Source organism: Pyrus communis, chromosome 1 (genome assembly GCF_963583255.1).
Source record: "Pyrus communis chromosome 1, drPyrComm1.1, whole genome shotgun sequence".
In the NCBI taxonomy this organism is placed as follows: Eukaryota; Viridiplantae; Streptophyta; class Magnoliopsida; order Rosales; family Rosaceae; genus Pyrus; species Pyrus communis.
This window is the reverse complement of record NC_084803.1, coordinates 34,220,964-34,245,322: the sequence shown is the minus strand read 5'-3', so window position 1 is coordinate 34,245,322 and position 24,359 is coordinate 34,220,964. Positions and strand designations below refer to the sequence as shown.

General features: G+C 35.5%; 1 protein-coding gene and 1 pseudogene across 1 annotated transcript; one reads left to right on the top strand and one right to left on the bottom strand.

The window, feature by feature from the left end:
• Window positions 1-1,243: 1,243 nt before the first annotated feature.
• On the top strand, window positions 1,244-1,380 carry LOC137720507 (U4 spliceosomal RNA; annotated as a pseudogene).
• A 13,017-nt stretch (window positions 1,381-14,397) lies between these two features.
• On the bottom strand, window positions 14,398-19,421 carry LOC137749472 (phosphatidylinositol 4-phosphate 5-kinase 1-like). The gene is made up of 8 exons (XM_068489572.1): window positions 17,571-19,421; window positions 17,305-17,469; window positions 16,961-17,126; window positions 16,665-16,775; window positions 16,370-16,563; window positions 16,155-16,285; window positions 15,969-16,062; window positions 14,398-15,488 (listed from the first exon to the last, which is right to left on the bottom strand). The coding sequence occupies exons 1-8, from the start codon at window positions 18,734-18,736 to the stop codon at window positions 15,179-15,181; spliced, it is 2,337 nt and encodes a 778-aa protein (XP_068345673.1). The 5' UTR covers window positions 18,737-19,421; the 3' UTR covers window positions 14,398-15,178.
• Between the last annotated feature and the right edge of the window lie 4,938 nt (window positions 19,422-24,359).

The window sequence follows — 24,359 nt, the reverse complement described above, 5'->3', positions numbered from 1 at the left end:
CCGCAAGTAGACTTGTTAAAAACCCGTCATCAACAAATGACCTGATAACGAATCAATTAGTTAACGTGTTGACCCATAATCTATTATTTTCATGTCGTTATGTGTCGGGTTAATGAGTCGTGCAAAAAATTGCCAAGTCTAGCGTTAACCCATCTAAGGTCAGGCGAAGTATCTTCCAATTTTTTTGGGACAAATATACTAGATAGCTGACATATGTATTGTGAGATCCCATATTTTTTAAAGTTTATGTTAGGTATTATTACTACCGTGATTTTATCCCTATCCAACTCTTAGCTGAGGTAAATTACCATTCATCCTATTTATGTCTACGTGGCTAGCTATCATTTTTACCAATCTAAATTGCTATAGGAAAGAAGGATTATGTGCTTAGAAGGCACGTATATATGCTGACTATGTGAAGCTACCTTGTGGACGTATACTCTATATTGCCATGCAATTGACACCTCTCAATAGGATAGTTATCAAGTCCTTATAGTTTATCCGTGTATATTAAATTAATAATAAAGTTTTTATCACAAATAGTCCCCGAAATTGACACTCACCATCAAGATGGTCCCTGAAATTGAAAATCAGTCAGTGTAGTCCCTGAAAATAGGTGTCACAAACAAATATGGTCATTCCATCACAATTTTGTCAAAAATTCTGTTAAGTGCTGATGTGATAATAAATGGGTCCTATAAGTCATTTTTCTCACAAATGGTCCTTGAAATTGACCCGCGACATCAAAATGGTCCCTAAAATTGACTCGCGACATCGAAATGGTCTTTGAAATTGAAAATCAATCAATGTAGTCCAGCAAGTAAATGTCCCAAATCAATGTAGTTCTTTTGTGACAATTATGTCCAAAATTTTGTTATGTGCTGACACACAAATGGATCACACAAGTGTAATTAAATTAAACAATTACAAATAGGTTTAATAATTTAATAGTTAATAAAAAAATGTGAACCCAAAAATCCAGTCATGCAATCACCACCAATTCTAGTCCACATTCCTCTACTCCTTCAATGTCTATTCTCTAAAAAAATCTCAATGCACCCATCTTTACACAATTCGACACCCTTCACCGAATTGAACTTGGATAGAGATCATCTTTGGTGATGGCTTGGCTGATTGGCAACGATTTCTAGGACATCACTGTTAACATTTAGGTGATCAACATCCTCACAACCTTAATCTTGGAGAGTTTGTTCCATACTTCCCTAGTGGTCTGGAGACTCAAAGAATTGCGAGGTCTGCCTTTTGATAATGAGGTTATAACCGATGTGCGTTTATTGTTGGTTGAAAACTATTTCCAAACCCTTTTAGGCCTTGGTTAAGCCTTGTGCCTTTGAGAATTTATGGAAGGGATCTCTATTTGAAGTAGGTCTTACTATAAGAAAAAAATTCTATTGTGCAAAAAGGTATTTGGACAACTTTTTAAATTAATTATTAAACCCACATCAGCACATTACAATTTTTTTTTATAGAATTGTGATGGAAGAATCATATTGATTTGCGAAGTTTTGCAACCGCCATATCCTAGTAGAATAGGACTTTCGTATCTTTAGTTTCAAACATGAATTGTTTGATAAATGCATGCTATGCATGCAAGTGTTATTATGTCTGTGGTGTGCATATGTAATATATGTATGTACGTGTGTGTGTGTGTGTGTGTGTGTATTAGAACAATACTTGACTACTCAAAGATGAGTAGGAACTCCTACTCAAAATTTCTCACAATTGTTTGTTGTCAATCTATAGAACTTCGTATTTATAATCAGAATCGTTCATATCATAAATCACCTTATAAAGTAAAGATCACCTATGCAAAAAATCAATTAAAATTAAGGTCTTTTAGTCATCAAACTACCGTCTATGTATTTGCTACAATAGATTAACTAAACGACCTTAGTTTTAATTTTTTTTTTTACAGATTTGATCTTTATAGTGTGACGGTTTTGATCATAAGCAAAAAGCTCTATGATTATAATACTAAGAGTTTTGAGTAGGAGTTCTTACTCATATTTTAGTAGCCAAGTATTGTTCTATATATTATATATGTTTAGAGAGAGAGAGAGAGAGAGAGAGAGAGAGAGAGAGAGATTGGAAAAGAAAATAGAGTGGAAAAAATACATGGCAATAGAAGTGATCAAGGAGCTTACTCAAGTACGTGGAGCTTAGCTATTATAGTAGTGATGTGGATCTTCGTTTTAGCTTTGGAATTGAGGTAGGGGTTTTTTGGTAACTTATCACCATTAGGGTATTTGTCTTGTTTAAGCTTTGTGAAATGTGTTATACTTGATCTATCTCTATAATTGATATAATTGTGTATTTTGGAATATGATATTCATGTTACTAATCATGATAATGTTGAATATATGAATATGTCATTATTGGAGTGGAAAGATTTTATTGGTTATTCGAGATTGGGATATGGAAATGGAACTATCGTTTGTGTGGTTGAATTTGACTCTTGTATGGACTAGCAAGGGTGGCAAAAGTAAAATTATAGGAATGGTACAAAGTAGTGGGGACTCTGGAGAGAGAGAGAGAGAGAGAGAGAGAGAGAAGGACAAGACGACCAACAAAAATGGGTATTTGGGATGATTGAGTTACGGGCGTTAGTTTGTATTATACAGCATTCGGACCACTACTACAATGGTAAAATGTATAGTATGGGACATGCAGGTCTGCTTGTTTTATTATATAAATTAATGGGGTGGTAATTGAAGTTTAGTTGCATTTCATGTTTCATCATTTAATTAATTGTGATTAATGATGTCATGTTATAATTGATTACATGTTGTATGACACTTTGTTTAGTCATGACAATTATTCTTGATAAGACTTATGTCCTTACTGAGCTGTAGTTTTGCTTACCCTATACATTTTAGACCTTGTAGGTTTGGTACAAGATTAACAAAGGGTAGAAAAGTTGAGGCTGTGGTAGAGATGAGAGATTTAAGTTTTTAATTTATTGTGTACACATGTAAGGATTTTGGAGCTACTTGTATATGAGAATATAATATTTAATAAACAACTGATTGAATCACATTATTGTTAGCTCATTGTGAGGCTAAGCCTACCCTTTCCCCCTTAGTACAGATAATATCGTTTGTTAAAAATAAAATAAAAAACAATCATTTGACAACTAATTTAATCACACTATTAATTGCGTGCGAAAAACCTTTTTTATAACTGGCATTACACACCTCTTAAGATGTTTTGAACATGTTTAAAAATAGAGAAAATAATATTTAATGAACAACTGATTGAATCACATTATTGCTAGCCTATTGTGAGGTACTAATTACTAAAACAAAATTATACAAAAAAAAAAAAATTTATTAAAAAACACTATTAAAATGACGAAAATACCCTTGCCACATTTGATGTATTATTTTGGGTTGCTTTTGAAGTTTTTTGTTTGAAGGGCATTTTTGTCCAATTTTTTTTTGTGACGCTTATGACACCAAAAAATACTATTCATTAGGCCATTGGCTTTATATATAAAGATAATGTTTAGAGAGAGAGATATTAGAAAAGAAAATAGAGTGGAAGAAATACATGACGTTATGAGTGATCAAGGAGCTTGCTTAGCTATGTGGAGCTTAGCTATTACAGTAGTGATGTGGATCTTCATTTTAGTTTTGGAATCGAGTTCGGGGTTTTTTGGGAACTTATCACCATTGGGGTATTTGTCTTGTTTAAGCTTTGTGAAATATGTGTTATACTTGATCTGTCTCTATAATTTATATAATTGTGTATTTTGGAATATGATATTCATGTTACTAATCGTGATAATGTCAAATATATGCATATGTCATTACATATTGGAGTGGAAGGATTTTATTGGTTATTCAAGATTGGGATATGAAAATGGAACTATCTTTTGTGTGGTTGAGTTCGACTCTCATAGGGACCAGAAAGGTTGGCAAAAGTGAAATTATAAGAATGGTACAAAGTATTGGGGACTCTGGTGACCGAGAGAATGACAAGACGACCAACAAAAATGAGTATTTGGGATGATTGAGTTACAAAGGTTAGTTTGTATTATACAGTATTCAAACCACCACTCTATAGTGGTAAAATGCATAGTAGGGGACATGCAGGTCTGAGTGTTTTATTATATAAATTAACAGGTTGGGGTAATTGAAGTTAAGTTGCATTTCATGGTCATCATTTAATTAAATTTTGATTAATGTTAACATGTTATCATTGATTACATGTTGTATGACACTTGGTTTAGCCATGATAATTATCCTTGATAAGACTTTTGTCCCTACTGAGCTATAGTTTTGCTCACCTTATACATTTTAGACCTTGCAGGTTTGGTACAAGATTAACGAAGGGTACAAGAGTTGAGGTTGTGGTAGAGACGAGAGACTTAAGTTTTTACTTTATTTTGTGTACTTGTAAGGATTTTGGAGCTACTTGTATAAGAGAAGTTTGTTTTTCGTATTTATTTATATTTTTACTCGTGCGCCTAGCACGGTGTCATTTTTTCTGCCAACCCTAGGTTCGGGGCGTGACATGTATGATGCATATGGTTGGGACAAACGATGGGTTAACATATAATTGTTGATAGGATACTTGGCTTTGGCCTGCATATCAGTCTTGTATTGTACTTTATATTTCCATGATTAGCTCGTGGAGGCGACAGATAAGTAGATGAATACAAACCACCAAAATTTACCTCATGTTTGTCCCCATCTGCTTTGTGCTTAATAGTGATCACGCATCTACATCCAACAACATTTTTCCCTTTTGACAAAGGTTTCAAATCTAAAGTGGTACATTTTTATAGAGCTTCCATCTTAATATTCATGACATTAACCTATTTAGGGTCAGACAAAGAATCTTGCAATTTTGTTGGAACAAATACACTAGATAGCTGACGTATGTAGGATGCATATAGTTTGGACAAACGATGAGTAGACACATAATTGTTGATATGATACTTGCTTTGACATGCGTATTAGGCTCATATTGTACCTTAGGTTTTCCATGATTAGCTCGTGGAAACAATTGATAAGTAGATGAATGGAAACCATCAAAATTTACCTCATGCGTGTCACCATCAGCAAATCATTAGACAAACCAACAACAATAGACCACTCATTAATAGACAAAAGCTCTGAACGTGTGGTATTACACATGGGCAACCGATCATTGGGTTCATCTGATAGGTTGTCAGCACACAAAGCCTTGGGAACGATTGTCGATGAGCCGCTATCTATGGCCGACTGGTCAATATCATGTAGCAGAACATGTTCCATCCCTAATTCAGCTTATAATAAATCATCCACACCATCTGTTCGACTTTGCACTTCACTCCACATCTCCTCTTGTAGTAAGGAGCTGGAATAGGGCTTCACAAAATACAGAACCTCCTTATGGAAGGTAACATTCATGATAGCATAAGTTTTCTAAGTCAGAGAATGGTAACATTTATTGCCTTTCTGACTATGCGTACCAAATAAACATACATTGGAGAGCACACGTGTTAAGTTTACTCGGCTGATAAAAGTAGAAATACGCATAGACCACACACCCAAACACTTAGGAGGAAGTTTGAATACAAAGACAAAAGAGACATGTTTTTTAGCACACTAAGCGGCGTCTGAAAATCCAAAACTCGACTCAAAAAAATATTGATCAAATACACAGCAGCCAAAATAGCATGACCTAACAAATGATTAGGAATACACTTAACCAACATCAAGGAGTGAGCAACCTCTATTATTTGACGATTCTTCGGTTCTGACACACCATTTTGTTGGGGTGTAAATAGAATAGTCGTCTGATGAATAACACCCTGATCACGAAAGAAGCACATTAAAGTGTTACTCACATACTCTCTTTCGTTATCAGACGTGTAGATTTTAACTTTAGTTTGAAATTGAGTAGACACTATTTCACAAAATCCTTGAAGAAGAGAAAGGGCATCACTCTTATTCTTTATCAATCAAGTATAATCATCAATCAAATTAACAAAACAACGAAATCCATTATAAGTAACCTTCGTCGGATCCTGCACATCAAAATGTACCAAATCAATTGACAAAGTAGCTTAGAATCACTTACTGGAAAGGAAGCACAATGACTCTAAGCCATGAAACATGTTTCACACTTGAACTCTAAATCACTACAAGTGTGAAACAAAGAAGGAAATAGATGCTTCAGATAATTGAATGACGAATTTTCCAAACGTCGATGCCAAAACCAAATTTGATGTTTGTTATCCACTTTGGCACTTAGAACTTGATGGTTACTTGAACCTTAAACAATTGTATCCTCCATAGTCAAGATGTACAAACTCCTAGTTCTTTTACCACAACTAATTTTCTTTTGAGTTTTAAAGTCTTCAAATAACAATATGTGGGATATAAGTGAGCAGAACAATATTATGTATCAAGTAATTTTCCCGCTGACAAAAGATTTGCACTTAACATTAGGAACAAGTAGAGCATTGGCAGCTGATAAGGTCATAGTAAGAGATATAATGCCTTTACCCTTCATAGGTGAAGGTGCTTCATTTGCAGTACTAAGCATCACAAAAATAATCATGTAACTTATCAAACACTCTAGGATCACTAGTCACATGATCAATGACTTCAGTATCAATTATCCAATTCTTTGTTCCATCAAGATGCATAATAACACTATGATTATATTGAGTCATTTAGCCAACACATAAATATTTAAGGCACAAGGGATGCAGCGGAACTGAGACAATTTACCAATAATACTATTGATGTTGTACCAGAATCACTATTCACTTACACACTATGGTAGATCATTGTTCACGGTATTATAGCAGAATCACTGTCACTAGCATACAATGTTTAACAAGCACTATTCAAAAAAAAATTCTTTTTTTACTAAAAGAAATCACTAAAACAAAAACCCTAACTGAATACTTAGGTCACAGTACTAAGAAAAAATGGGCACAAAAAATTAAAGCACACAGGTCACCAAAAGCGAATGCTTTTATGCCAAGTTGAACTGAACATGATAAATACCAAAAATATAAAACAATATTTGGAGAACTCTTTTTATATTCATTAAACTCCAAAATAAAGTTTATATAAGAGTTATAATTGGTATTACATATATACTTTATTGATGTAGAACAAAAAGCTATTATTCACAATTAACTAATATTTACACATATAACTCGCATAACGCACAACAATTCTTAATTCTTGGGAAATGAAATTGAATTCATATTCTCCCTCTCTCACATTCGAAGGCATGAATCAAAATATTCTTGTAATATGAATGAATCATCACAAATTAAACTCAAGAGTACATACTTACGTATACTTATATTTCATCAACCTTCCACTCTCCATCCATACACTGTAATGGCGTGTTTACCAACCGGAGTTGGGATGAAATGAAAATGAATCATTCCCGATTGAAAGGATTCCAGTGTTTACTCAACATTTTGGGAATGAAAACATGGTGGGGTCCACTAGAAAATAGGAATTCAATTCTAGAATTTGGAGGAATTGGATTACTGAGATGGAGGTGGTAATCCCACCCCAGGTGAAAGCCTCCATCTGGAATCATACTTTCCTACCCAAAATACGCCTTAAAATACTTCAGCGCCCAGCCTTCCATCTGTTTTTCTCTCTCGCCGACTCCCTTACAACTTCAGCACCCGGACCCCCCCCCCCCCATCTGCACATGCACCATCCCAGATTGAACTTTGAAGCTGCCGTCAGAAGCTCGTCTACGCTTGCACCGTTGCAGGAATTCAAGGTTCTGACAAACTATTCCTAAATCTGTCATTCTAACCCACACTAAGATTTCCCTGAAATCTAACTCACACCGACTAATGAGCAGGAAACAGAGACAGGAAGGAGATGAAAATGGGAAAAAGAATCAAAGAAGGAAATGCGGTTGTAGTCTTCTGCAGCCACAGATAAATCACTTTTTTTATTTACTATTATATTATATAAAAGGGAACTTTAACGAAAAGTTCCCGATACTGTTCACTTTAACCAAAAACCACATTTTTACACTAAAAATTGAATCATGATACTATTCATTGTACCCTTTATTTTATCCTTATTATTAAAACTCAAAGTTTTCAAACTCTTTCCATTAGTTTTCCTTATATAAAATTGTATTAAAAGAAATCAGCATAAAATATTTGATTTGTGACATGGGCATTTTAGTAATTGTAATGTTTTACACTCCGATTCTATTGAATTAGTAAACAATTTTATGGATTCACTACTATTTCTATTCTGATTCCAGAACATTTTAGTAAACAACTTTTATGGAAATCTGGATTTTGATTCTTCTCGATCTAATTCCTCCTCAATTCAATTCGTCTTCAATCTAATTCATCCAATTTTGATTCCTGTTACGTAAACAAATCATAAGAATTTCCCTTTAATATTTAAGTAATAAAATTAAATATGTCAGCCGGGCCGGTGACTTTGTCTGAAATACCCCCAACACAATGAGAAAAGAAGGGTACGATTTATGGTACAACTGGTAATAAACTTCTTTTATTGGTCCGAACATAATAATCCCCACATAAAACAGAGGAAAGCGTATATCTCCGTTGCCAGATGAAATCTATGGACACTGTCTTGAACAAATAACAATTTATTTAATTTCTTTCTTATATGCTTTTTAGGCTTGCAAAGCAAAATGGCCAGCTAGGTTAGACATAGCCGGTGTTAGCAGCCACTCAACTCTATCCCAAACAACACACGTCAGACTTGGGTAACCGTGACTCTCGTCTTCTGTTTCAATTACTGTTTGGCTGCCAAGAAAAAACTGGTGAGAAAATTACAGTAGTGTTTCCTTTCAACTACAGCGAGAGAGAGAGAGAGTAAAAAGTTAAACACCAAGTTGCACCGACTATTAGTTGGTTAGTTAAAGGGCTAACTTTACCTTTACACGGTTTAAGTTTTCGAGTGATTTTTAAAACTAATTACAAAGTATCAATTTTTTAGTTCTTCATTAATTTGATAATGCGACGATTATGGGACTCGTTTATTTTAATACACGTGTAAGGCACACTTGCACTACATTAATAAATAAAAACGAGCTTTTGCTTTTCCTAAATTGAAGCTCTGCATCACCAAAACCTACAATTTCGCACAGTTCTGTTTCAAATTGTGTTTAGTTCAGTTCATACGTCAAATCGAATGTCTTTAGGACCATGTCAATACTGAGTCAGATACTATGCCATCAAATTTAAAAAGTAAGAGAAAGCTTTAACTGATGTGTCAATTCTACGTGAATTGATTTATGATTTTTTTTATTGACAAGTATGACGTATGAGAAGGGTGCTGACAATTATTGTTTACTTATTTTTAGCTACGTTCCTTGAAATTTCACTTTGATCTCAATTTGCTCGGATAATTCAAAACTTATCACTTTATTTTTTGAAACACAAAATTTGTGCCACTTTGACTTATGGACTCTCTTTTCTCTCTGTAACTTATACATAGTCTCCTGAAACATACGTGAAACTCAACACCCAATAAGACTATGTCACATGTGCAATAAATTTGATTATAAATTTTCATTATGATTTAACATTCAACAATAACATAACATTAAGTTTAATAAAAAAATTAATTAGCCTGACGCACCTAGCAAACTCACATAAGAAATTACTAGATCTAAGATAATATAGAGTGAATTTTAAGTTTTATAAAGACGACTTTCAAGTTTTAGGAGAAAAATGAGATCAAACTCCAGTTCTAGGGGCAAAGTGGAGCAAACTTTGAGTTTCAAGGAGTAAAGTGACAACTTTTAGGTTATATGGACAAAAGTGAGATTAAAATTAAGTTACAGGAAGTACAGCTAAAATTAAGCCTATTTTTTAATTATTTATTGTTGGGTCTCATTGAAGAACTAATCTTGAAATTTTATTTTAATTGATTTCTTTTTTAAAATGGGTCTTACAAATATCATTTATAAGAAGAAAAAAATATGAATTCAAGGAACAAAAAATGTGATATTATCATGTCAGCCATTAAATTAACATTTGACATTTATCTTTTGATATCTTCCATGAGATGCTTTCATATTGCACGCCATAAATTTATAGGACTAGACCTTCAAATAAACAAAATTGATTAGTTAATACAATTTCAAAACTTCATGATATAATTTGAAAAAATTAAAATTTCGTGACTAATTTTTAAAATTAACTCAAACTTGAAGTTAAAGAGTGTAAATTGTTCTTTTATAAATTCCTAAACCCAATGGTACAAGAATATGGTTGAGAGTTGAGACTTTACAGCAGGACGGCTGACTTCACTTCTTACAATCTTTAGGTGTTGGGCAGGTTGGGAATTTTAATGAGTAATGTTGTTGTTGTTGTTGTTGTTGTTGATTGAATTATCACTTAAGTATTAATTAACGTGCTTATTGTTTATTAGTGACACATCAATTGATTTACAAATTTGGTTTCAAAATTTGGTCTCCCTAGCATAATATAGATCAAATTAGGATTTGATAGAATTTTAATAGGTTTTAAAATCCAAGTGTAATCAATTACAATTTAAAAAGAGGATTTTAAAAGACTGAATTGTGGTGTAGTCAAATTGGGATTTAAGAGAACTTTAAAGGCTACATCCAAATCGAGGGGTAGTCGATTAGAATTTTAAAGAATACATCTAAATTTAGGTGTAGTGAGAACGTCAAAAATTTGCTAGAATTTTAATGGCAGAAGAATTTTGATGCATTTGAAGGTGGGTGGTATGAATACCAAATGTTGTCAAGTTTATGATTGATATTATTTATTTTTTGAAAAATGAAAAAGAAGGTGGGAGACCTCTAAAATGCATTTTGGTGACGTGGTCATTAAATTTGTAGCACAATGATGTAAACATGCAAGAAATTAAGTGTTTGAATTAATTTTAGGGTAAGCTAACAAGTTATTTGTTATCAGACTTTGATACATCATCATATAAATTTTTTTGAAATTAGAGTTTATGTATCTACCTACAACCTTAAAAGTCAAATCCCAAACCTTCTCATTAGCACCAGAAAACACGTTCTAGGAGTAAAAGGGTAATGTTAAATGTCAATTTGGTAGGTAAAATTTGACAAAGAAAAGGCAACAAGCATACAATGCTTAAGGAAGGGAAGAGTATAGCCTTGTGTTTACTCTCATTAGCTTGAACTTGGTGGCTGTGTAAAATGATATGTTAGATAATCCACTTTATTGTGGATTTATGTCCAGTCACGTTCATCTTACATTTGAACACAATAAACAATAAACTAAACTCAAGTCCATTTTAATTAGTCACAACATATTCCAATCAGCCCACCAATCAAACCCAAAAACTACTTGGCAATACATAAATTATATCTTTTTGTAAGTCATTCAAAAGTTTCTCAATATTTCAATATTGGAAATTTCTTAACATACACCGTCCCCTCATGTGTTACAACATTGAAGTTAACCACGTGAATAATAAATATTGAGTGACGTAAACCGCAGAGTTTCACATGTGAGCTAACTTTGCTTTGATAACATGGCAAGGTGCCAAAACCACTCCAGAACACCCTCCACCAATTATTGTGAGTCTTGAAAATATGCAGCCATGGATGGAGCCACTGCAATTCTAGCCCCACGCCCAGCCATGGCAGGATGACATCATCCATATGAACATGCCGCGTGGGGCCGGGTCAAAAGCTAGAATGAAATATTAATTGCCACATGACACTTTTTTGACTTTCTGATTCGAATGGCAACTTCAATCCAATGGTCTTTATTTTTTCGTAAATAAAAATTAACAAAAATCGTTAAAAATAGAAAATTTTGAAAATAAAATGTGCACATGTAACGTAACTATAGCATCCTATTCTAAATTAATTTCGCCTATTAAATAATTGAATCATACATGAAAAATAAAATAATCAAATGGAACAGTAAGTGTTAAGGCAGATCACTATTCATAATGGGTGGGAAGTGGATTAAGAAGCAGTTCGCTATTCATGCAAATTACCCCTCCCAATCCCCTCTAGCGCCAATCTACCAAAATGGGTGGAAATGCTCTTATAAGCCTTTCAAGGTTTATTAATCTTTTGATATGTGACATTTCTTCCATCTTTTCAAATCCGTATGCATGTTTTCTATTCAAGTGATATAATCGCACCAACACACAATTTTTTTATACTCTAGTTTGTGACCTTCCAATCGAACTGTGTAATAATGTGTTAATATGAACTGTATAACCATTTTGGAACAGAACTGAACTTAATCAAAAGTTTATCACGTGACGAGAAATACAAATAGACTAGAACAATATTTAGTTACTTAAATATGTGTACAAACTCATACCCAAAACTTTAGTGTTTGAGTCATAGAGTTTTGTACTTCTGATCAGAATCGTTTATATTATGAATCACACTGTAAAGATCATCTATGAAAAAAAAATGAATAAATTAAGGTCGTTTAGTCAATCTATTCTAGCGAATACATAGCTGGTTCGGAATGTTTTTACCAATTTCGTTCATTTGTTTATATATAGTTTGGTAACTAAATGACTTTATTTTTAATTGATTTTTTGCAGATGTAATCTTTATAGTGATTTATATATGAACGTTTCTTATTATAAACACGAAGTTTTATAAATTATCAACTAACGATTTTGAGTAAGAACTCCTATTCATTCTTTAAATAACCAAGTATTGTTGGAAAGATTATTCCAATTCCATAAAAATTTCTCTTTCTCATGACTCTTATGAATCACGTGGTACCACTCAAGCTTGCATTACCGAGAACTACCCTACATTGTTCATTTGGATGCACAAATGATGATCACAAGCTCCGGACTTCCAGCACCAGTTATCCACAAAACTTAAGTTTTAATTATTAATAAGGTTTTGTTTTGTGTTCTCAGTGGCTTCCTTTTGTAATAAAATAAGATTTTGTACATATAAAATGTTGCAAGCATTGCTACAACTTAAACTTCGGATTGATCAAAGAAAGGTGACAAAAGCTGGATATGATTACTTGAAATTTGAAACAATATTTTATAGGAATATTTGTTAATTTGTTCTCTAAACTTGTATACATCTGTAAATTTTCTTCCTAAACTTTAATTTTAGTTGATTACCTTCCAGAACTTTTATAATTGGTCAGTTTTCTTCTCAAACTTTAGTTTTAGCTAATTACCCCTTTGAACTTTTATAAAATTTCAAAAGGTAATCGGTTAAAATTAAAATTCAGAAGGAAAATTAGCACCTCGTTCATGAACAAACCGACAAATATCTCTATATTATATTAAATCAATTAGATTCATGAGATCATATTTCATCATAACAATAGAGGGAGGCAGACACTGGCTTTGGGTCTGAGCTATGAGACTCTAGTTGGTCCCAGAAAGGCCATGGTCAAAAAAGAGACACACAAACCATACTATATATATGCATATGTGTGTACGTATATTTCTCTTCTCCTTTCTCGCTTTGGACCAAAACTTTGACCTCTCTTCTCTCTCTGCAAAGTGCAAAAATTGCACCACTCCCAATGCCCTAATTTATCTTTTGTTTCTGCTCCCTCTTAAATAAATTATTTACCATCTGGTTTGGTCAATGCCTTGGAATGAGTCGAATGGACCACTGTTTTTGTTTCCCCTTCCCACTTTTGCTTTGGCAACCATTTCTTTCTGTTTTTTACAAATGCTCTCAATGCTGCTGGTTTTTTTTCACTGTTTATTTTATGATGAAAATTATTATTATTATTAAGGAAATGAGAGGATTATAGTAACTTTCAAAGGAGATTGAGATAGTTTAAGGGAAATTTTAACGAAAAGCTTCTAGTACTGTTCATTTTAACTTTACCCTTTATTTTGTCTTTATCGTTAAAACTTAAAGTTTTCAAACATTTTTCATTAATTTTCCTTAGTTTAAAACTCAAAATGCAAGAATAGAAACAATTATCCACTGCTACCAAAGAATATCTTATGTTTTGAAGTTTTTATCCGTTGGATTTTAATTTAAATTTTTGATGAAAAAATCGAAGTGTTAATAATTTAGGGTTTTTACTACTTAGTACTACAATTTAATATTATTTTTTTTTCATTTATAAGTAAAAGATCTTAAATTTGATTCTCGCCAAAAATAAATTTGAACCACATTATTATTAGCTCATTGTAAGATTTAACGCACTCCCTCATTGTTTCTCATTGTTTAATGTAGATAATATCGCTTATTCCAAAAACAAAATTTAATCCTAGATTTTTTGAATTGAATAGGTAAAAAGTAGAATGCAGTAATTGAGGATGCAACACAGAAACAGTGGTAAACAAGAAGAGGCAGAGGCAGCGCATCTTTCTCCCTTTGCTTTCTCTGCTTTTGATACTACAACTACTACACCTCCCCCTTCCTTCCTTTCACTGCAAAAAGCTACCCCCACTGACCCCATTTTACTCGACATTTGCACAAAAACCCCTCAATTTTCCTTTTCTTTTCTCTTAACCCAACAGATAAAAAGATGAGAGAGAGAGAGAGAGATTCCGTGGGCCTATTGAGTTGATTATTCAAACATTGTCTTCAAAATATAACATACAAATCCATCAAATCTGCATAATTGCATAAACCATCCCCCATTTTTTCATAGTTTCTCTATAAACCCTCCTCTCCCCTGTACACTCTTTGTTATTCCAAGTCTCTCCCTCTCTCCACCCTCTTTTTTTCCCCCCCTTTTTTTTTTTTTTTTTTTTTTTTTGTGAACCTTCTGAGTGGGAAGAAAACCCATATTTTGGTCCGTTCCCTAGACCACCTATCTTTCAAATCTTCACATTCCTTGATTACCACAAAAAATTCACCTAAAACCGGAAAACAAAATAAAAAAGAATTAAAAATAAAAAGACATCAGAACCCAATGTACAAACGCCACCCAAATCCCCCGCCATCATCCAACACCTTTGGCTGTGTCTTCAAAATTCTTCAGCCATAGGAGCGGCATTTCACCCAACAACCACAAAGCTTCTGCCGTTTCTGCCGGCCGCGGTTGCCGTTGTAGTCCAGCCGTCTCTCAATTACCCCAAGTCTTTTCTACTCCATCCACCCACCGGAGCTGCTTGAGATTTCCTTCTTGTCGGACAAGGATCATATGTTGAATCTTCTTAATCCAATCCAACAGTATTGATTTTGCGCTCGGCGATTTTCCATTTTGAGACTACCTGTCTTCTATGAAAATTCTTCTGATGAAATCCCTGAACCTCTTTGAATAAAGCTTGGGATCAACGGCTGAGATCGAAGCTGGGTCAGCTTGCAACGATTTATATGCATGCTCTAACTTCTTGCTGATATCGTAGTCTTGTAAAATGTCGATGATCCCAAAGTAAAGGACTACGTCGTAGATTTCACCGCTGCGTGAAGGGGTCAAATGGCTGAACCCACCAGGAGTGTACTGATCAAAATCACTCCTTCGAGCCATCCGCTCTGCCCTTGCAGGCATATTGGCTCCTAAACAGATCAATGGTTTCCTGATAGAGAATACACGTTTTCATATCAGTTTTAGAACATATGATTCATCCAGTAGCATATCAGTAAAATACATTTCCTTTAAACTAAACTCATCCACTAATCCACCCACTATCCATATATCTATGTTATATAGTTTCCTACGCCTCGACCATAAAAAAAATAATTGGTAAAAATGCAAGGATCTATCGATGTTAGTCGTATTATTTTCACATTAGGAGAGCTTATGTGAGATATTGGTCATAACAAATGACCTGAATTTGAAGAAATTACCAAGATCCCACATGTATCCAAACCACAAACCAACGCTACCCAATCATTTGATGACACTGAATTCAATGTCGGAATTATCCGCCCACCCAATTCCATTGTATAACTAAGATGACAAAAGCTCAACCACAGTATCCTTTCTATAAATCTTTGTCAAACCAATCGAGTATATCTTATGCTAGAAGAAAACAAGATATGATTCGTAAAAATACCGGCCAGACAACACTCGATCCATGTCTTGTAGCTCAGCCTCGATAAATCGACACCCGCGCATAAACTTTTCATTTTGATACGAATCTTTTTGGCCTACAAGGGTCAGACACTCGATTTAGCATTCTCGTACACACAAAATTACTTAACCTACAATAACCTGACGAGGAAGATAAGGTTAAAATTACCAGAGCGCAAATAAAATGGTGAAAGCCCCATTTTGTCATACGTAGTGCCATCATAGAAATGAAGACCAACCAAAAGACTGTAATCCATGATTCTCTCTGCTTCCAAAAACTCGCAATCCAGATCGATTTGCCTGCAAATGTCTAACCTAATTAGTACAAGGCTAAGAGAGAACAATTCCAAAAAGGGGAGGAGAGGGGGAATTACTCAGACTTACTTCATAAGCTCATGGTACCATTTTCCTTGGAGGCGAAACACAAAGTTAAGATCCAAGTCCTTGAGAGTTGTGATTTCATCAATCTCCCCTTCAGGCTTATCAGTTGTTCGACCATGGGAGGATCCCTTCAAGTCAAATCGTCTATGTATTCTGTACTCAGAGCAGAACAAATTGCCCATCACGATAAACCTCGTCTGTTTTCCAATCAAAGGACAAAAGTTAGAAAATACGTCCTATCATTGAACAAAGAGCTTGATTGTTCTAACCAATGCAAATTAGTCTCCCCAACATGTACCTTCTGGCCACCGACAGGTTTGACACAATGCACACCATAGAACTTTGTCACAAGAGAATTTTCATACCGAGACATATGTCTGTAGTAACTCGAAAGCATCCTGATAAGCACCTGAAAACGAAAAACTAGTCAGATCATTTCAGCAACGTCAACCTTTGAAATGCCGAATGAAGAAAACATAGTACTTAGGAAACAAACATGTCAGCAGAGCGCTAATTATGCCCCAGAAATGTCCAATTGTCTCCAGTTAAGTATAAAATGAATACTAAAGAAGTCAAAACAGGTGGGCAACTAACCTTGACTTCTGATTTCTTGACTGTTTTAATCATAAATCTATCGTCCTGAGTCAGGTAAAAAAAGCTTCCACTCTTCCCTGGAGAAGAAAGCTCCCTAAGCGCATCATTTCCGCAAATAGCCAGCATATAATCGGCAGGATCTACTTGGAATAGCTCCCTCAAACGTCTGAAATAACGATTTGAGTTTTTACATTTTAGTAACAAAACTCGTAAGAATGTAGTTCGAATAGCTCAATGCTTGTCATCAGAACTTCCAGTTATAGTATTCAATTGATAAAATATGGTAATCCAACAATAAGTGATCAACCAAAATATAGAGCTACGGGCTGAAAAGCATAACATACCTGAACACCATAGGACAATAGTCCTTCCATCGGAACTCAAACGACTGATGGGGCGGCGTTTTGTTCGATCCTTCGGGTGGAAACCTGGTCCAGAACTTCTCCTTCGGATCGAAATCACTGGGCTTAAGGTCCCGGACTATCGAAGCGTGCTTCCCAATTGAGTACCTATCAAATATCAAACACCAGACTCCAAAAAATCAAACCCAAAAACTTAAACTCACTCCAAAACTAGTAAATTAGCAAAATCGACAAAATGGAATAAGTACCTAATGCCCAGTTGAAGATTGAGCATCAAATCGTAATTCTTATGCCCTTTGGAAATAGTCTGGCCGGGCTTCTTGGGCTCGCCGGAGAAACAACAAGGACTCCGCCGGAACTTCCCGAACCCATCTCGATCGACAGCGGTGCCGTTTCGATACAACATCGAAGCCTCCACATTATCGATGATATCACAAGTGATATCCCCAGCTTCCCCATCCGACTCCCAAATACAAATCCTGGGGAAAGTCCTCTCCGCCAAGCTCCCTCTCGCCCCATCCACCGACGAAACGCTGCGTTTTCGCATCGTAATGGTCAGATTCTCCGCCCCGAAATCCCCAATGTCGGTCAGCCTCTGCTCCTTTCCGCCGTTAGCCGGATAGAATGTCCCGTTAAGCTGATGAACCTTCAAGTCCTTGTTCCATGTCCCAACATAGCAACTGCCGTCAGGCCAGGTGAATATTCCGTTACCTTTGGGAACGCCGTTTTCCCACTGCCCGTCGTATTTGTTCCCGTTGGCCCAAATCAAAATGCCCCGACCTGAAATGACGCCGTTTCGCCACTCGCCGACATACTCATTGCCGTTCTCCCAAACGTACCGGCCTTGTCCCTCCTGGACGTTTCGCTTCCACGTACCCTCGTAGAAATCGCCGTTCGCGTACCGCTTTTCCCCGAACCCGTGTTTCCGATCCGACGACCAGGAGCCCCGATACGTGTCCCCGTCGGATCCCGTGAACGTCCCGCGCCCCTCCATCCGACCCGACTTGAACTCGCCCTCGTAAGTCGCGCCCGATGGCCACGAAAACCGGCCTTTCCCTGACGCCTTGCCACGTCGCCACTCCCCTTCGTACATGCACCCGTCAGCCCAGAGGTACTTGCCGGATCCGTGCGGGTGCGACCCGGAGAAGCTCCCGATGTAGAGATCTCCGTTCGGCAGGTGCCTCTCGACGCTCGACGACGTCGTGGTGGGGAAAGTCGAGATGGTAGTGGTCGTCGTCGGCGTCACTCGCCGCGTCGTCGCCTGAGATCGGCTGCGGCCGACTGAAGCTACCGCCGCCGGTGCCAACACCAACTGCGTCGACAGCTCTCTCTCCCCTTTCTCCTCCTCCGACCTCTTCTTCTTGGGGTGGGAAACGACGTCGCTCGGCGATTCACACAGCAGTGCTTCGCGCATTTTTGCCTCACATATATACACACCCACAACCCACAAAAACGCAAACAGTGACAGCACTCTCACAGCAAAGCGGACAGCTCTGAACTCTCACCTCTCGCTCCTGGGTCAGTCCGGCAACACTGGGGTTGCTGAAGTCGCCGGAAGACGAAATCCGGTGGGCGTTTGTAGCGGAGCAATGGGTGATGTTTGCTCTTTTTGTTGGTTTTTTGGAATTTGGGTTTCTCTTTTGTCTTTGCTGGGTCTTCTCTTTCTCTTTTTTGAGTGCTTTGTGTTTTGGGAAAATAGGTGGGAATAGGAATCCTACAAACCAACACAAGGCGCAGCAGAGAAAAGGATAGAGAGAGAAACTAAGAGGAGAGAGAGAGTAAAGACGATGAGAGAGAAAACCCCAAAACAAATACAAAACCCAAAAATAAATAAATAATTTTAAAAACAAATAAAAAATGAAAAAAGGTGAAGGAAGAAGGAAGAAGGAGGAGGGACGGAGAATTGATGAGCCGGCTTTTGCCTAGGGAACGTTGCTGCTGCCAACGAAATACTGCCCCCACTCCCATGCCCCCGCGTCAGCTTTCTTGTTCCATTTTTTCAGTTGACGAATTTGCCCCCGTGCTATTCCTTTCGTATTCCTCCGTCGTCTCGTCGTGACGTGACGGAATCGCCAGGGAATATGAAGATTCACGAGGCTGGAAGCCTTGCCCATAGGGGCAATGTACGGTTACGTAATTTCGACAACCCTCGTTTGCCCTTGTCTTTTCCTTGGATTGGGATTTTTTAAATGACGAATCTGCCAGCGTGGATTTCGCTTTATTACGGGTTTTGCCTGTTTGGTGGGGACCACTCTCCTGAATTATGTATGTGACATGTCCAATGTTTTGACGACCCTATTTATACCTCACGAGATTATTACCACCGAACGAACGTGTGTTTGTGTTATCTACTTATCTTACATTGTCAAATGTCTAAAACTGAGTGAATTTTGGATGTGATAGTTAGCCAATTCATATATAATATAGTATGTATGTGTATTTTCATATAGCGATTTTGTATACAAGAGATACTAGAGAAGAAGAATCAATTTCAAGAACTCGAGCAGGCCAGAAAGCTTTAATCAATAAAATCACAAACACTTTTAAATAGGACTATCAAACAGTTACGTAGTGTTATTAACTCATGTACTTATTGTTGATGTGACATTCTGAAACACTAATACAAGGTCATGTATTAATGGCTCAAGACGTATTAGTGGAAATAAACTTTTTTTTTTTTAACTAAGTCCTTATAGCTAGATCTGTCAAAGGATCGAATTTTGTCCTGGATCCGATTCCGAATATGATGTAATTACCAGACTATAAATCGCACCTTCCAATCCGATTATCTGAATAAGACCCAAGTTCGATAATCCAATTATAAATGAATATGGATATGGATCAAGGTTGATCTGATCCGACGTAATATAACATATTATTTATTTTTATTTACTTGTATCCTACTTTATTATTATTCAATATGAAACTCTTAATTAAAAATAATAAAATAATGATGTTACTAGTGGTATTTTAATCTTTTCCAGGTCTTAAATTAAATCTAACAAGGATCTGATCTGATCTAAAATTCGATGCTAATTGGATTCGGATCGACAAGTGAGATCCGATGATATGAATGGGTACCAAATCCTTTAATCTGATTGTAAATGAATTCGGATACAGATTAAAACTGATCTGATCCGAATCCGACCTGTTTACAAGTCTACTCCTATCCAAAGGTATATTAATTATAAACAAACTCACGTGTATAATATTAGTGAAATTATAACATCATGAGATAATATGACAGTCACGTTGAAAAATCTCTCCATAACTCCAAACTCATTGCCATTGAATATAAATTAATTGTCAACCCATATCACATAACATGATTTGGAAAGAAAAATAAATTATATTACATTGCATGATAAATTACCATAAAACCTCCAAAAATGTGTTACATACATATATCCTTGCTCTTTTTATGACAATAAATAAATTCTTTTCTTTTTCGTATTTGTTTTACTTTATATTTAAGTGGTTGGTCGATCGTGGTATTATTGTTGTCAGGAATTTAGTGCCTAATTTTCGGCCTCACAAGAATTTCTAATTTTGTGGTATTTGATTAATAATTATAATTATTTTGTTGTTGTGAGTAGATGAATTGTATATATTGTAGGATTGAAATATCGCTTTCAAGAAAATAAGAATCGAAAACGATCTTTGATGATGTTTTTGATGAGAGACATGCACAAATTAGTATTTATGGTCTTATTGATGAGTAATATTATTCATATCATGTTTTTGTATCATATTTTCATACCACTCTAAATAGCATTTGATGTGGATAACACATCATTTGAATTAATCAGATTTTTAAATTTAATTCATTATTTAATAAACTAATAATTAAGAAAAACTAGTTAATTAAATGATGATTATGGTATATGAGGAGTCTTTCTCCTTCCTTTCCTTGGGTTTTGCAAATTTTTCAAATGATGTGGCTTTCCACATCAGATGCCACCTAAGATGGTATGAATAACATTACTCTTTTGTGTTATCTCAAATCCAATTACCATGTTAATACATTCATATCATTAACTAGTGACATTGAACTGTGAATCCGACGAAACGAACATCCCCAGTTAAGAACGAGGACTGTGCATGCGGCCGCACATACTAGCCGGCATGCCTCGAGGAAGTGGCCGTGCTATGGAAAAGGGTCATCGCCACCGTAACTTCTAACGACTACACCAATGCCACCCACCCCATTTTGGAATAGAACAGCGGCATCAACATTTCGTTTAACATTTCCAACAAGAGGAGGCAACCAATTGTGTATCTTATGGGATTCCTATTTACGCGTACTGATGATTTTTTTTTTCGTTTGAATTATATTACGTATCTTTGACATAATTTTGTGGGTTGGCTTTTTTCTTTTTATATGTGCAGATCCAAATTAATTATATACGGGCCTGCTAACAACCTTCATAAATCTTTTCTGATTGGTTTGGGACACGATTTAAAGATTCTAATGTGTGTTGAAGATTAGCAAGTGCTTAAAAATGTAACAAACTCTCAAGTAGTTTAAGGTGCTTCAATCGATCAATTTTGACTCCACCTGTGTCGTTTGAGTTTTTACATATTAGTGTCATATGTTATTCATTATGATGATTTTTTTTTTTCCATTACGAAGAAACATTCTAATTTATTATAATTTATACGAAGTAGAAATCGAGCTTCGTGATAAAAAAGCGAACTGGCCAATTAATTTAGAGTAGCGCTATTCATAAACTCATTCTTACCTCTCAAAATCTATTATAATCATGGCGTTTTACTCCTGCTCCTGGGTGATATGCATAAGAAAGGTTTGCTCTGAAACTCATGTGGTGATATGCATGTCTTGTATAAATTATATTTTGTTGTTAATGAAAGCTCATTTGATCCAACAAAACAATCAAACTCCAACACACGCATACTAAAAAGAATCTACTCAACCCAAACCCTATCAAAATGAAACCACACATCCATGTAGTCAAATATTCTAATGAATAGAGTGATGGGTTTCCACTTATATATTCCAGGTTCAAAATGATTTCCTCCTATAAATTATTGTAATAGTTTCGACCTCATTCTCTTAATAATAATTTTTTTTAAACCCCACAAATGAAACTTCTACATTAGGTTTTTTTAGTTTTTGTTCAATAATCCAAACTACTTAGCAAAACAGGTAATAAAATCATGATTAAATTGAAGAAATATTATTTTTGTCAATCTAATAGATATAAAATCAAACTACCCAGTATTCTGGACTATTAACGACTTACCCCTATTTTTTCCCATTCAATTTTGGATGGTGCTATCCAAACACCTTATTTTACTTTTCATACACCTCTCAATTTTCGATCGTCAAATTGAATGAATTGAAAAAAAAGTAAAAATAAAATTAATAAAAAAATGTGTGAGAGTTAAAAAACAGACTTGTAAATGTCACCATTCTTAACTTTTAGGAAAACTAACGAAAAGTCTATAAAAAATTTAGTTTTAATGAAAAATGACAAATAAAGGTGTAGTGAATAGTACCAGAAAAAGATAAAAATATAATTTTTCGTTAAAAATAAATAGTACTAAAAGTGTTTCGTTAAAATTTCCTTAATTTTTTTTTTGGTGAAAGGGTTTGAATTAACACAGCTATAGCTCCTGGTCAAAAGTAACAAAAGAGTGAATCCCCATGCATGATGTAAGTAAGTATGGAAACAGCTTTGGAAATGGTGATGTGGTGGTGGTGTACAATCATTCATAAAAGGAACCTATGGACCTCTCTATTTACCATCCCTGGCCCACTTCCTGTGGCCCATTCCAAGGTATAACTCTACACGTAAAGCAGAAAGTCTCCCCTGCGCGCACACGGGTCACGCGCATGACCCCACTTCAATCAATCTTGTCCTTTGATTTTTATCATTTCAAATTTGCGGCTCTGATGAGTTTGGAAGTAATAAGTTGTTACTAAATGGTCTGTAGCGTATCACGCCAAATCCTTTCCATGACCTGTCGAGATGAGGACAACCCAATTATCCATGATCTCGGACTCATCCGAACTGTACTTCCTGTTCTTTGGATGAATATTAAAAATTCATTGAGACATGTTATAGACGCTTTGAAAAAAATTATTTTCTATTTATTTTAGAGTGTGAATAAAAATTTTGTTTACTTTTAAGTCATTTTAAGCCAAATTTGTAGATTTGGTAAATGGATTGTGTTTATTGTGTTTGTGTCTTTTAAATTTCATACCCTCTATGTTAACGTGTCGTATTGTGTTAAGCATATTATTTTAACGAATTCTTAATAAGTGATCTCATAGCGACCTGATTCGTTAACGGATCATGTTGTTTCATGTCAATGGGTCATGCAAGCAAGTCTCATGCCCAATGTCTAGGCCTTGCAACGGGTTGTGTTCGTTTCGTTTTCGTGTCATACCTATTATCTTATAGGGTTCTTCACTGGTGATCCGATAACGACCAAATTCATTAATGAGGTCTTCATGAGTGACCCGGTAACGATCCAACTAGTAAATAGGGTCTTAATGAGGTCTTAATGAGTGACAGAGTCTTAACATATGACTCGACAGAGCCTTAACGATCCACCTAGTTAACAAAGTCTTAACAAGTGACTCGATAACAACCCGACTTGTTAACGAGTTGACTAGGAACAAGTTTTCGTATTGTTACGCATCAAGTTAACGGATTGGGTAAAATTTTGACAAGGCTACCCATATGCTTGCATTTTGAAGCTGAAAAAAGGTTGAATTTTTAGAGGGTTCCATCAATCTTTGAAAGAGACCACACTTACCAAATTAGTGGACTTCCTCTTGTATGACGTTGTGTTCCACATCCTGCACTTGTTCAAGTAGTACACAAGGACTCCTCTTTCGCTATGTATAGACCCACATGTGTTCATATTAACACACTCAATTTATGGCTTGTCTGTCTTAACGAGAAAAGCTTCACGATCCGTTCTTTTCCTGGCAGTTTTTGACTTGTACTTTTCCTAGCGGTTTTTGACGTTGTAAGAAATTTGAACTCAGTGTCTTAAGTTTACAA